The sequence below is a fragment of the Cyanistes caeruleus genome, chromosome 18, assembly GCF_971803275.1.
Source record: "Cyanistes caeruleus chromosome 18, bCyaCae1.hap1.1, whole genome shotgun sequence".
Taxonomy (NCBI): Eukaryota; Metazoa; Chordata; class Aves; order Passeriformes; family Paridae; genus Cyanistes; species Cyanistes caeruleus.
In genome coordinates, this window is record NC_141718.1 from 12,422,839 (window position 1) to 12,436,116 (window position 13,278).

Sequence of the window (13,278 nt, forward strand, 5' to 3'; positions counted from 1 at the left end):
CTTCCTGTTTTGCTGGGCTGTCATGTCTGGAGTACCCAGTGAGCTCCAAGGACTTAGAGAATCATAAACAGATTATTTCATCTGTCCACAGCAACGGAGGTTTGTTTTTATGAAAAAAAAAAATCTTTTAGAAAGGTAGTTGTTACTTTCTTCTCTGTGTGTTGCTCTTTTCCTGCAGAATATTACCCCAACTGTGAAGTGGTGTTCATGGGGATGGCAAACATCCATTCCATCCGGAAGAGCTTCCAGTCGCTGCGTCTGCTCTGCACACAAATGCCAGATCCGGGAAAGTAAGTGGAAGTTTGGGGGTTTGGGCCTTTGGTTCCGTGTTTCTGCAGCCTCATTTTTCTGCTGATTTTTAAATTGAAATTCAGTGGATTTTCCCTTGGTAATAGCACTATGTTCTTCCATTTTAATGGAAGTCACTGGTTTATTCTGATTGAAGTGAACATAGAAAATGAGTTCTGAAATTAAAGTGTAACCTTGAATATTGATACCAGAATGTTCCTTCTGGTGGGCTTCTGAACACTCACACTTAGGCTGATCTGCTATTCCTAGCCCTTTAATTCTCACCATTGACTCTCCTTTGGAAAATTGTGGTGATGTTCCATGTACTTCACTCATTTAAAATGTCATTTCAGGAGAATATTCTATAACCCTCCAATGCTGGGGGGGTAACTACCCTGTAATGTCCCCTCACCTTGGGAACTTGTGAGCTTGGGTCCTCACTGTAGTTACCCCAGTCCTGTTTTCCCTCCCATTTCCCTACTTGGAATTTGCTGCTAAAGCCTTCTATGGTTTCAAAGTAGATCCAAACCTTCAGCTCATCCCAGAGTCTGGCAGTTCCTTGGGTTGGCTACGTGGTTTTGCTGCTTCCACCTCTGAGAAAGCCTTAACAAGACACAAGTGAAAAATGCTCCAGAGTGACACTCACAGCTTATTGAAACGGGAGCTTTGCCGTGATAAACTCAGACATCCAAACCTGAAAGCATTTTAAAAGAGCAAAAACTGTCTTGCTTGGTTTCCCTCTAGTTGGCTGTCAGCTCTGGAGAGCACCAAGTGGCTGCAGCACCTGTCAGTGCTCCTGAAATCCGCGCTGCTCGTGGTGCACGCCGTGGACCGGGACCAGCGGCCGGTGCTGGTTCACTGCTCCGACGGCTGGGACCGCACGCCCCAGATCGTGGCCCTGGCCAAACTCCTGCTGGACCCCTACTACAGGACCACAGAGGTGGGTGAAGCAGCTGGGAGTCATTGGGGTCTGGCTGTGAATTATTTCAGGTTTCTCGCCTGGTAAAGGCACTGAAGCTGGCAGGAGCTTGTCACCCATAGTCTGCAGTTACTCCCAGGTGTAGGTACATGTGTAACTCAGGAGTAGCTCACATTCCCTCTGCTGTAACTGCACAGTCATGGTCTGTGTTTCCCCATATTTAGTTTTGGAATGTGGAGTAAAGTGCTGCAGTTGCAGCTTCTGCTGCACCCCTGCAGGTTCTCAGCCAAGCCCTGATAGAGCCTTCCTCTTTGCTGCATTTCTCAACTGCATGGTTTCCAGTCTCACATTTTCAGTGCCCTCTGTGAGTTATATTTCTCCTGATTTTTCCCCCATTCCATCACTTTTCAGCACAGTGGGATGTGTGCTGGCTGGCTGCCATCTGCCAGCCCACAGGCAAGATGCCTTTGTTGTGCAGAACAGAACTCTGTCTGAACACTGCTGTGAGCTGCTGCTTAAAGCCTCACACGCAGTAAGACCAGGAGCTGGAACTGCTTTTTGGGTGGACATGTGAAAACTTCCTGGATCCTTTTCCACATGGATTCCAGAAGCTGGCATCCATCAGGCAAAACTTACTGCTCTGGCCTGGGCACAGGATCTGCTTCTGGTCCTCCAAAGGGTGCTGTCCTTCCTGCTTGGGGAGCAGAGTTGTGCTGTGCACACTCTGGGCCTTCCCTGTCACCCAGAGCAATCCATAAACCGTAGCTGTCTGTACCAGGATCAGAAACACTGAGGAAAATGAGTTTTCAGCGCTGTCAGATTTAAAGCTTTTCAGCTGTCAGCCATTATTTTGGCTCTAATCACAGCTTTTGACTCAATAAACATTCTCTACAATTTTTCTTTCCGCTAAGAACCAAAACCTTCCTGCCTTGTGATGGATTTCAGGTCCTGTGAGACAAGGTGTGACATTCAGCTGCTCACCCAGGCACTATTTGGGAATGTTCTTTGCCCTTTTCATGAAAAATCACTCAAGTGAACCTTTAATCAACCTTGTGACTGCTGTGTGCACAGACAAGCACCTGCTCTTGGATGTCCTGTTGTGGATGGATGGTTTTATTTCCTGACAAGTGGATCTGACCATCATTTTCAAGAAAAGTTTTTATATAACTTGTCCAAGTACTGGATACCATGATCCAGAAGCTTTGGCAAAATGAAGTTCCTGCTTGTCACTGCCTGGATGAGATAGGGCTCATATCAGGATACCCCGTGCCAGTCACTGAGGACTTAACCTGCCTTATTCCCTTTCCTGTTTGTGTCATTTGGGAACCCTTATCTGTCCTAATTCCATTTCAGAGCACAGAGGCGTTAGGGGAAGCAGTAAAGACAAGTAATGAGCCCAGTGCTGAGGGAAAATAGGAGAGAGGACACAGCGATTCCCACAAGTCTCAGACCATCTCAGAAAACTGAACCAAAGGAGAAATAGGAATTCTTCATCTCTTCTCTCCTCCCTGCAGGGTTTCCAGGTGCTAGTGGAGACAGAGTGGCTGGATTTTGGCCACAAGTTTGCAGATCGCTGTGGCCACGGGGAGAATTCAGACGACCTCAATGAGCGCTGCCCGGTGTTTCTGCAGTGGCTGGACTGTGTCCATCAGCTCCAGAGGCAGTTCCCCTGCTCCTTCGAGTTTAATGAAGCATTCCTTGTGAGTTGGGAGACTCCTGGTTTATTACACTGCTGCTAAACAGCGCTGGAGAGCCCAGGGGGCGGATCTTGTCACCTCTCTGTGACATTCTGTGTCCAAGGCCAGGTTGGGTGGGGATAGTGGAAGGTGACCCTGCCCATGGCAGAGGGTGGAGCTGGATGGGCTTCAAGGTCCCTTCCCACCCAATCCATTCCATTATTTTATATATATATATATATGAATATATTCTGTATATGCTCTCTGTATATCCATATGATAAATGGAACAGGAAATCTGCCCAGATACAGGGGACAAAAGAACTTGTGTAACCCACAGGGTCTGCTCACTCTTAAAAGCAGGAGCCTCAAGGACTTCTTTTAGACTTTAAAGAAATAAATTATATTAATTGAATAGTCTCACCTAAGAGGTGTGAAACATCCACACATCCTGAAAAAAAATTCTTCTTACTGCCAATGCAATCTCCCCCCTGCTTGAATCTTGTTTTGACTTGAATACTCCTCCTCTAAAAACAACCTGCTCCATTCATTTTTTTCAGTTTCTTCATTGAAGATGTGTAGGATATAGGAGCTGTGCTTACCTTCTTTGGAAGCTGACAGCATTCTTATTAGGAATTCACCCAGGATGGTCCAAGTCAGTTCTCAGATCACTGGGGAAGTGGCAGTCATTGGCTGCAGGACCACTAGTCTGAAGAGCAGAAGTTTTTACGAAGTGTCTGATCCACTAAGAGATTTAAGGCACATTCCTGTGATTGTGGCTGACTGGAATTACCACTTGCCAGCTCAGCCATGTAACTGAGCCCATGTACAGTCCCCGAGTAGCTCAGTTGTGAAATGAGATACAAGAGGTAGTAACTGGCTTCACAGCACACTGCTAATCTCCACGGGCTGGGAGAGAACATACCCGTGGTGTGCTGGCCTTTGTAGAGTGAACCCCTAATTTATTATGGTATTGAACCACTTGTCTTCATTTAAACATCTGGGTAATCCCAAGGAAGTCATTGATATGCCTGAAGTTAAGCTGGCATCTGTTAGGCTGGGCCCAACATGGAGTGATTAATGATCAGCATTTCTGTGCTGAGTGAATGTTGTGTAGCAGAGGAATCGTGACTCTGCTTTCCTGGCCTGCAGGGCAATGAGTTTATATCAACATAACTTGATTAGGAACAAATATTTTGTTTTTCTGCATTACATTTTTTCCTGAATTTGTTCAGTTATGATTTTCAAAGATTCCTCTCCCCTTGCATTCCTTTGCAATTGGTTTGTAAGGAAGTATGTGAGAAATGCCATGGGTTGGTGTGGGCCCTGGGGAGGGGTTTGGTCAGGGAAGGGGGGTGAGGCTGATCCCTTGTGCCAGCTGACACCGTGTGTGTGTGGCTCTGTGCAGGTGAAGTTGGTGCAGCACACCTACTCCTGCCTCTTTGGAACATTCCTGTGCAACAATGCGAAAGAGAGAGGAGAGAAACACACTCAGGAACGGACCTGCTCCGTCTGGTCATTGCTGCGGGCAGCAAACAAAGCCTTCAAAAACCTGCTCTACTCCTCCCAGTCGGAATCTGTATGTACCCCAATCCCCTCCTGGGGGGGGAGCCCTGGGCTGCTCCCCCAAGCAGCATCCCACAGATGGGGGTCCCCTGAGAAACACCCCAGCAGTGGGACACGGGGTGCAGCTGAGGCTGCGGCTGCCCCAGCCCTGGAGGTGCCCAAGGCCGGGTTGGATGGGGCTGGGAGCAACCCGGGATAGTGGAAGGTGTCCCTGCCATGGCAAGGGTGGCACTGGATGGGCTTTGAGGCTCCTTCCATCCCAAACCCTTGTGTGGTTCTTTGAACTGTCACCATGGACAGAGAGATGATTACAGATCAGCTCAGCTCTCCCTGACATTCACCCTGGAACACCCAGCTCAGACTGGTGTTTGAAGTCTTGGGTTAATTTTGCTGATATTTGGGGAATGTCAAATGCCACCTCAGAAATTTCTCTGCGCTGGAAATGTGTTTTCTGTGACTAAATATTCTATATTTTGTAACAGAAAACATTTCAGTGTTTGATAAATAGACCTCTCTGGAGAACTGAGCTGTGTCAGAGGAGTGACAGAAAATTGCCTGCAAACCTAGACACTGTGTCTAAATTCATTTTAAATCTAAACAGAAAAAGCGGCTCCGATTATTTAGTGTATCTTTGTTTCTCCTGATACCTTTAGGTTTTCAGTTTGGCTCCTCCATGGTAGGAGCTCACTGAAGATGCTGGGAAGAGGCTCAGTTGTGTGTTTGGTGCAAGGTCACATGAGGGATTCAGGGCTGCAGAGCATGGGCAAGAGAGCAAACACCAAATGACATCATGGTTAGGACTGCAAGGACTTGTATAAATATTTAAACCCTTTTTATTTATCAAAGTATCAGATGTCATAAACTGAACTGTAAGGACTGTGCAGTGGGTTTGTGTATGACGGATGTGGCTTTCAGTTGTTAGAGCAAAACTGAGCCCTGACTAAGCAGGAAGGAGTTTTATGGCCACAGTGGTTGTAAAAAAGATGAATCTTCTACTCCCCTGAACCCCTATTTGGCTGAGTGTGCCCTGGCTCTGGGCTGTCACTGCAACCAGTCCTTGGAGCCTTCCCACCTGACACTCCTGGGGAGAGTTCATGAGGCAGAACAGACACAGCCTGGAGGGATCTTAAAGCTGTGGATGGCTCTAGATTTCCATGAAAATGCCAGGAGGAGCAGAGAGGGGGCTCTCACAGTGACTGTGTGGACAGGTCTGTCCTTGGGCAGCCCTTCTGTGCTCTATCCCTCTTGGCCCCTCTTCTCAGGAAATTCAAGGACACTCCTTCAGCACGGGGGAGTTCAGGTAATTTCCTGTTTTGGGTTCATTTTCTTTTGGTTTTACTTGAGGCTTTAAAAGATGCCTATGGTGCAGCTGCATCTCTTATAGAGCCAGAGCTGTTTAAGAGCAGCAGCCACCCCTTAGGCCTTCTCCTGCTCAGTGCCAGGGAAGCAGTGTTCAGAGAATCACAGAATATCCTCATTTAGGAAGGCACCCAGCAGGATCATCCAGTCCAACCCCTGGCCTTGCACAGAGCATCCTAAAATCCCACCCTGTCCCTGAGAGCATTGTCCAAATGCTCCTGGAGCTCTGGTAGCCTTGGGGCTGTGTCCATTCCCTGGGGAGCCTGGGCAGTGCCTGTGTGGTGGAGCCAGCTCTTCCCCTGCCATTGCCTGCTTTCCCATGGGAAAGTTACTTGGAAAAGAGTGGAATTGCTAAAATGAGCCCAGGTGTTTTTAAAGTAAAGCAGAAAATGTATTTCCCAATCAAGGAATCCCTTTTAAGAGCAAGCTGTCTTTTGAAAGAACTTGTGCATGTACTGAGCATGTAGCCATGAGTGCCTGCTCTGGAGCCAGTCTGGGCTGTGGTGGATTGGGGTCCATGGGATGAGTTCAGCTCCTTCTGGCACGGTCTAACACAACACACAAGGGAACCTCAGCACTCACAACGAGCCACTGAATCCCATGAGTTGTAAAGGTGTGGATTCACAGAGAGCTCATTGCAGAGTTCATTCAGGAGGAGCTGAAGGCCAGCATTGTTCTGCCTCTGACACAAGAGGTCATTTTAGCCTCAAGTGTGCCTGATGAAAAGCTGTCACCAGTCCTTGGCATGGGCTGAACATGTCCCAGCTGAGACCTGCCCAGTGAACTGCCCCTCTCAGAGCTGAACTTCTCCTTCTGGAAGGCAGGAGCTGACCCTTCCCGTGTGCTCCCCCTGCCAGGTGCTGTATCCCGTGTGCCATGTGCGGAACTTGATGCTCTGGAGCGCTGTTTACCTGCCCTGCTCCTCCCCCTCCACGCCCGCCGACGACACCTGTGCCCCGTACCCTGTGCCAGGCTCTAGCCCCGAAGAGCAGCCTCTGGGCAGGTGAGCCTAGAGCCCAGAAATCCCATCCTGTAAAGTAAGATAACAGAGAATACTGGGGGATATGAAAGGAGAACGCTGGGGTGGGAGGGCAGCATTTCTCCCAGGTGTATTGGCAGAACCATGGGACTGAGTTGCCCAAGCACAGCCTGTCCGTGGGGTGGGTTTGGAAGCTGTCACATTTCAGGGCTGACAGAGTGGCAGAGAGAAGCTGGGAAAATAGGGTTAAACTCTGGGTGTCACACAGCCACAGAGAATTCCTTCTGTCCTTGTGGGATATAAGCTTTCATTGATTATCTTGAATTTGAGTTCTACTTCAGTGTTGCATAACCATTTCTTTGCTTGTTGTACAGTGACTCTGAGCACATGTTAATTAGGAGGTGTGACCAGGCTGTAAGCATTGGGGCTTGCTGGTAAAGGGATTAATCTGGGAATGTTTGAAGTCTGGTTGAACATATTTTCCTGATGGCAAACAAAGGAGGTACTGAAGCAGCTCTGCACTACAGATGGTCGGAATGTGCTCCTGGATAATACTTCCCACAAGTCCATTAGCTGGCAGATTGTTACTGTCCTAATTGGGGGGCTGGTTTTAAACCACAGTAGCTCAATGTTATAAAAACATCCTCTGACTTGGGAGTGGGATTGTTTGTCCCTTTGCAGGCTACCAAAGACAAGATCCTTCGACAATCTGACGACAGCCTGTGACAGCAGCGTGCCTACAACCAACCGCCGGAGCAGCGACCCCAGCCTCAACGAGAAGTGGCAGGAGCACCGCCGGTCCCTGGAGCTCAGCAGCCTGGGCCCTCCTGGGGACGACCCCTTCGAGGGGGACGGGCTGGGCAGGCAGGGCAGGGCCCCCGTGGGGGCAGAGCTCTCTGTGGCAGCCGGGGTGGCAGAGGGACAAATGGAGAACATTCTGCAGGAGGCCACTAAAGATGATGTTGGGCTGGAGGAGCACTTGAGGGGTGGCCTGGAGGCAGCAGGGAAAGGGGATGAGGTTGGCCTGGATAAGGAGAAGAGAGCTGACAGTCTGTGTGGGGAAAAGGCCAAGGCGGATACAGGTACCGTAACGAACAATCCCACAGCCAACCCCCACCCGGCCTCGCACGGTGCTGCAGAGCTGAAAGGACAGCAGGATGAGCACAGCGACCCCAGCAGTGCTCTCCAGAAGGTGCCTCAGGGGAGAGGCCTGCAGGCCCTTCCTTCCGAGGGCTCCGGAAACAGAGACGCTGCAAACACAGAGGAGGAAGGTGTTGGGAAAGGTGAAGAAGCGGAGAGCCCGTACAGCACGGCCCAGGCCAGCCTTGCCTTCCCTCTGACAGCCCTGCTGGAGGAAAGGACATCCAACATTGAAAGCTCCACGGAAACCTTAACGGAGACCGAAGCAAAGGCCGAACTCGCGCCCAGGGCTCCGTGCCACAGACCTCACCCCTTCAACAACAGCGCAGATGAGCTGTCCCGAACTCTGGAGAACAGGCCGGAGGGGGAGTGCATGATAGAGCTCCAAAAACTGGGATCAAGAGTGCATAGGACTTCTGGTAGCAGCACCACACACCTCCCGATGCCTTCCCCTTGTGCCTTGCCTCTAGCAGACCGCAAAGATGAGCTGGTGTATAACGGGGAGCTGGAGCTGGAGAACAAACTGGTGGAGAAACCCGCGGGATTCACGGCCCCGAAATTCCCCGCCACCAACGGACACTGCGTCAACGGCGAGGACGGGCGGATCAAGGCCTCGCTGAGCCGGCAGGTGTCCGCGGCCAGCTGCAGCTCTGCTCAGCTCCACCTGAGGAACTTGCAGCAGAAATGGATGTGCAGCCAGCTCGGGAAGCAGCCGGCCGGCAGCCCGGACCAGCCGGCCCGCAGCCACCTGGACGACGACGGGATGCCCGTCTACAGTGACATCATCCAGCAGCGCCTGCGCCAGATCGAGACGGGCCATCAGCAGGAGGTGGAGACCCTCAAGAAGCAGGTGCAGGAGCTGAAGAGCCGCCTGGAGAGCCAGCTCCCCAACAGCTCCCTGCGCCTCAACGGCGACTACGGGGACGAAGTGGTGAGTGAGCGTAACTGGGCCGGGCACGGAGCTCACCGAGGCCTCAGCTCCTGGCTCACGGCTCAGGGCCTGACTTTGGGCTCCTGCAGACCTCTGCAGGTCATCCTGAAGAGGGCAGACACTGCCTGAGTGCCTGATAGTGGCAGATACTGATGACTGATACTGTCACCAAACTTCAGATTGAGCTGAAAGGTTTATTTCAAGATGGGTGTTGCACAGCAGCTCACACACTCCTGGCCATCCCTAAACACCTTCCCTGGCCTTGGTAAAACCAACCAAACCCCAGGTTTCCAAACCTCAGTAAAACCAACCAAACCCTGGTTTACCAAACCTCAGTAAAACCAACCAAACCCCTGGGTTTACCAAATCTCAATAAAACCAACCAAACCCCTGGTTTATTGCTGTCTTCACATAGGGCAAAGATATTTTCCTGTGCCATTTTTGGCACAGCAGCATAGAACCATGCTCCCTTGGTTCTCTGTAGGTTCCAGCTGCACTGGCAGCTCTGTGAGCTCAAACCCATCAGGGTCACACCATCCCTTTCAGGTGCTCCAGGCTCAATGACTGGAATTAATTTCTAGAATTCTAAATTAACCAGAGTAAATTACCTGAGCTTTTGTGGCAGCTGTATTTCAACAAGGGTTTCTCTGTCAACAAATTAAGAATTTTAAGGAAGCTTTTAAAACATTTGTGCTTTTATTTGGAAGTGTTTAAAGTTGTAAAAGTAAATACTTCTGTGGAGAATTGTGCTTTCCTGTGGGTTTGAGCACTTGCCTGTAGTTCATGAGAATGTTGCAACACCCATCAGAAATTTCCTTTTCCTACATGGTTTATATGCTTGCAAAATTGAAAAAGAAAAATATTTATAGGAGGTTCCCAGCTTCTGTTTATTGAATTCACTGTTTAGAAGTGGCAGAGGTGCTGGATAGTCCCAGGTACGTTTGTTGTGAAAAATCCTTGGAGTCTTCTTGGCTCTTCCCATTGGAGATGCAGCATAAGGTGCTCATTTGGCTCAGTGTCACTGCTAAAAGCTTGAATTCCCTGGAGAAATTGGGTGCTTTGGCTTAATGGATTCTGCTCCCGATTTTTCGGGGCCTTGAGGAGCTGCAGTGTAGGGCTGGCAGTGCCTCCAGAAAATTCCCCATTTTTAAGGATGTGATCTCTACCTTCTGTTTGTGTCTCAGCTTGGGAGCTGCAGGTTTTCCTCTGGAACTCCAGGATTATCCATTCCTCAGGCATAAAAATGCATTAATTCAAGATTTCTTGCTATTTTGATATATTTTAAGGGCTGGCTGAGTTTTAAGTGAGTTAAAATCCACCTCTACCTGGATAGACTGTATTAAGGAAACATTATTCCCAAAACATGTACATAGAATATACATGGCTCAAATTCTGAGTTTCCATATGCAATTTGGCTTGTATTTTCCAGAATCTTTGCCAACAAAAGGATATCTGTATTACTAATTATAGTTTTGAAAGTGAAGCAGCCTTGGAAAGGAATCAGGACCCTACAATTGGACCCACAGGGAGCAGGTTTTGGTTAATCACCCAATGCCTTTCCAGAACCTGGCAGCAGAAACTGGATTCTGAGTCCACTCTGCCTCGCATCATCCTATCACCAGAGGGTCCAGAGCTGCCCTGTTGGGGTTTCTGGGTTTTATTTGTGTGGAACAGGGATCTGGGGGGTTCCGTTCAGCTGTGTTTGTTTGCCAACAGACGTCTATTCCCGACTCGGAAAGCAATCTGGATCAGAACTGCTTGTCTCGCTGCAGCACAGAGATTTTCTCTGAAGCCAGCTGGGAACAGGTGGATAAACAGGATACAGAGGTACAGACTAAATCCCTGTAAATTGCTCACTCTGGGATAATCCTAATTCAAATTATCCTCCAGCCTTTGGTCGTGTGCCACTTCTTGGGAACTCTTTTCCTTGTGTTCCGCTGGTCTCACACCTGACATACCAGTACCTGTGCCTATGAGCCCTCTGCTGCACAACCTCTGGGAGCTGGGGAGGGGGCTCAGCTCAGGAGTGTTGCTCTGCCCTGTCCCTGATGCCGGTGGCCGTCCCCACAGGTGACGCGGTGGCTCCCGGATCACCTGGCCGCGCACTGCTACGGCTGCGACAGCGCCTTCTGGCTCGCCAGTCGGAAACACCACTGCAGGTAACGGAGAGAGACCCGGCCACTGCTGCTGCTCCTGCTCAGCACAGACACTGCCCTGGCCCAGGGGTACCTGATGGAGCAGGGATGTGCTGCCCAGGGAACAGAACAGCTCCTGCTGCTCGGTTCAGTCCGTGCACGGAGATAATGAAAAGCACATTTGGTGTCTGCTCCACTCCAGCCAAAACAGATCCCACCTTTCTTTCCTCAAATTGGATTTGGAGGCAGTTTAGATTTGTACAAAATAGAGCTTTGTCCTCTTAGCATTCAGAAATTCAATATATGAGTTACATGAAATACAGGAATAGCATCTTCTTCCCATTGCTGGTTGGAAATCTGCTCCTTTCCTTCTCTAACCTTTCTCCCCTTTTCATTAACTTGCTCCTACAGAATCTGAACACAACACCTGTGTGAGATCAAAGTTTTCTGGATTATTCTTTGCCAGACCTTTTGCCACAGAGGCTGCAGCAGCTCAGGCAGCAGCAGGGGTTTGATGAAGAGCAGGAGGCAGAGACCACATGACTCAATATGCTGGAGCTAAAGCCAGAGAATCTCCAGTTTCCAGTTCTGTTTCAAATAAATTCCTACTCCTGGTTTCCAAACATACAAAAACTATTACAGGAAACATCATTTAAATAAATCTTAGTTACCACATTTTGATGCTCTGCTGCTTTTTGAAGTTGCAAAGAGTTAGGAACATCATTTTGGGTTTGTGGCTGGTTTCTGTTTTGCTCCATTTGGTCTTGTAAAGTTAACCAAACCCAGGGAAGAAGGAGAAGAATCTGAATTTCTATTTTTTTACTATGCCCACTGTATTTGTGCAAATTTGTATCTCCAGGGCTCAGTTCCCTAAAGCTGAGCTTGGGAGACAGCTCCCAGAGCCTGGATACACACAGGTCACTCACAGCCCAGCCAGGAGTTAAAATGGACTCAGGGTTTAAATCTCCCTGGAGGGTCTTTGCTCCTTCAGCTTCCACATGTGCAGTGGCCCAGCTGTTGGTGAGACCAGCACCACGAGTATCTCTGTAGTAAACATCTACAGCCCTCCCCAGGAGTGGAAATAAGCTGAACCCCACAGTGTAAGGCCTTGAGCAGGGAGGGTAAAACCTCCCAGCTTCCTTGGTTGCCAGTGTTTGCTCCCTCTGCCTGTTGCCCTGAGCTCTCTCTCCTCCCTGCAGGGACACTGACCGAGTTGATCAGCTCTGGTGAGCATTTCCAGCAGCCTCTGTCCGTTGTCCGTCTGCCTTTCCTGGGTGACTTCTCCCAACTAACTCAGCTCTTCTCCCTCTTTGTTTCTCACTTGCCTGGAAATCACCAGAACTAAGCTGGGGGTGGCCAGCACGAGCTGCTGGGAGTTGGATCCGTGTGATCTCTGTCCTCACAGAAAGGCTTTTAGGACTTGGCTTTGGGGAGCTTAACTGGGATGTGGTTCAGACTAACACTCACTGTCAGTCCATGTGTGTACTGCTCACTGACAGGAGACTGCCCTGCAAGTTTTATGCATTTATTTTTGATCATTTCCCTTTTTTCCCCATATTTTTGGGAAAGGACCACATGTTACCAAACAATTCCAGTATTGCTGTGCAGGGTGTTGGCAAAAACCTGCCGCTTGTTTTAGAAGGAGTGAAAATCCCATGGCTGGAACAGGTGCCACAGAGCTGGTGGAGGGTCAGAATAACCAAAACTAGATGAAAATCTGAGATTTGGGATGAGGATGAGGTGTAGGGAGGTGACTTTCATCCCCCTTTCCTCAAACAAGCAACATCCCTTTTCCAGCCTGTTTTTTAATGTCTCTCTTTAATCTCTGAAGCAAATTAGGGACCACCAGGATAGAAGGATGAGCTGGCCAGAGCTTTCCAAAGCAGTATCAGAGCACCATTGTCTAGGATAAAACAACAAAAACCCAGCATATGTTAGGAATGGTGAGCTCCAACAAAGAGATCCTTGTTTTAATCCCTCTGGTTGATTTTCCTCTCATCCATCAGCGAGCTGCTCTGGGATAATCATTCCTCCAGCAGTGAGATGGGGCTGTGGGAGCTGTGTGGCACCTCCCAGGGCTGTTCCCACTTCTGCAGGTGCTTCTGACAGGGATTTCCAGCCCTCCAGTCCAGAACCTCTGCAGAGAGGCTGGTCCCTGTCAGCCTGCCCAGAGCCGCTGTGTGGAACTGAGGAAATGGGCCCACTGAAGTGGGAAATGGGATTTCTCTGCTGCCTCTCTCCCCATCAGTGACCAGCAGCTGGAAATCTCCTTCCTTGGCAAGGAAG

The 13,278-nt window shown here is 49.5% G+C and overlaps 1 protein-coding gene across 17 annotated transcripts in view; it reads left to right on the forward strand.

Moving 5' to 3' along the window:
• MTMR3 (myotubularin related protein 3) overlaps window positions 1–13,278 on the forward strand; it is a 74,637-nt gene that overhangs the window by 58,112 nt on the left and 3,247 nt on the right. For 4 of the 17 annotated variants that reach the window (XM_086856569.1, XM_086856570.1, XM_086856572.1 and 1 more), the window contains 9 exons: window positions 179–290; window positions 1,033–1,228; window positions 2,722–2,907; window positions 4,291–4,461; window positions 6,665–6,810; window positions 7,468–8,857; window positions 10,574–10,684; window positions 10,928–11,016; window positions 11,404–11,667. In XM_086856569.1, coding sequence (XP_086712695.1) covers window positions 179–290; window positions 1,033–1,228; window positions 2,722–2,907; window positions 4,291–4,461; window positions 6,665–6,810; window positions 7,468–8,857; window positions 10,574–10,684; window positions 10,928–11,016; window positions 11,404–11,410 — 2,408 coding nt within the window. In that variant the 3' untranslated portion in view covers window positions 11,411–11,667. Of the gene's footprint in view, window positions 1–178; window positions 291–1,032; window positions 1,229–2,721; window positions 2,908–4,290; window positions 4,462–6,664; window positions 6,811–7,467; window positions 8,858–10,573; window positions 10,685–10,927; window positions 11,017–11,403; window positions 11,668–12,191; window positions 12,219–13,278 lie in introns of those variants that run through there. The other 13 variants (XM_086856556.1, XM_086856558.1, XM_086856560.1 and 10 more) reach the window with 5 other exon arrangements.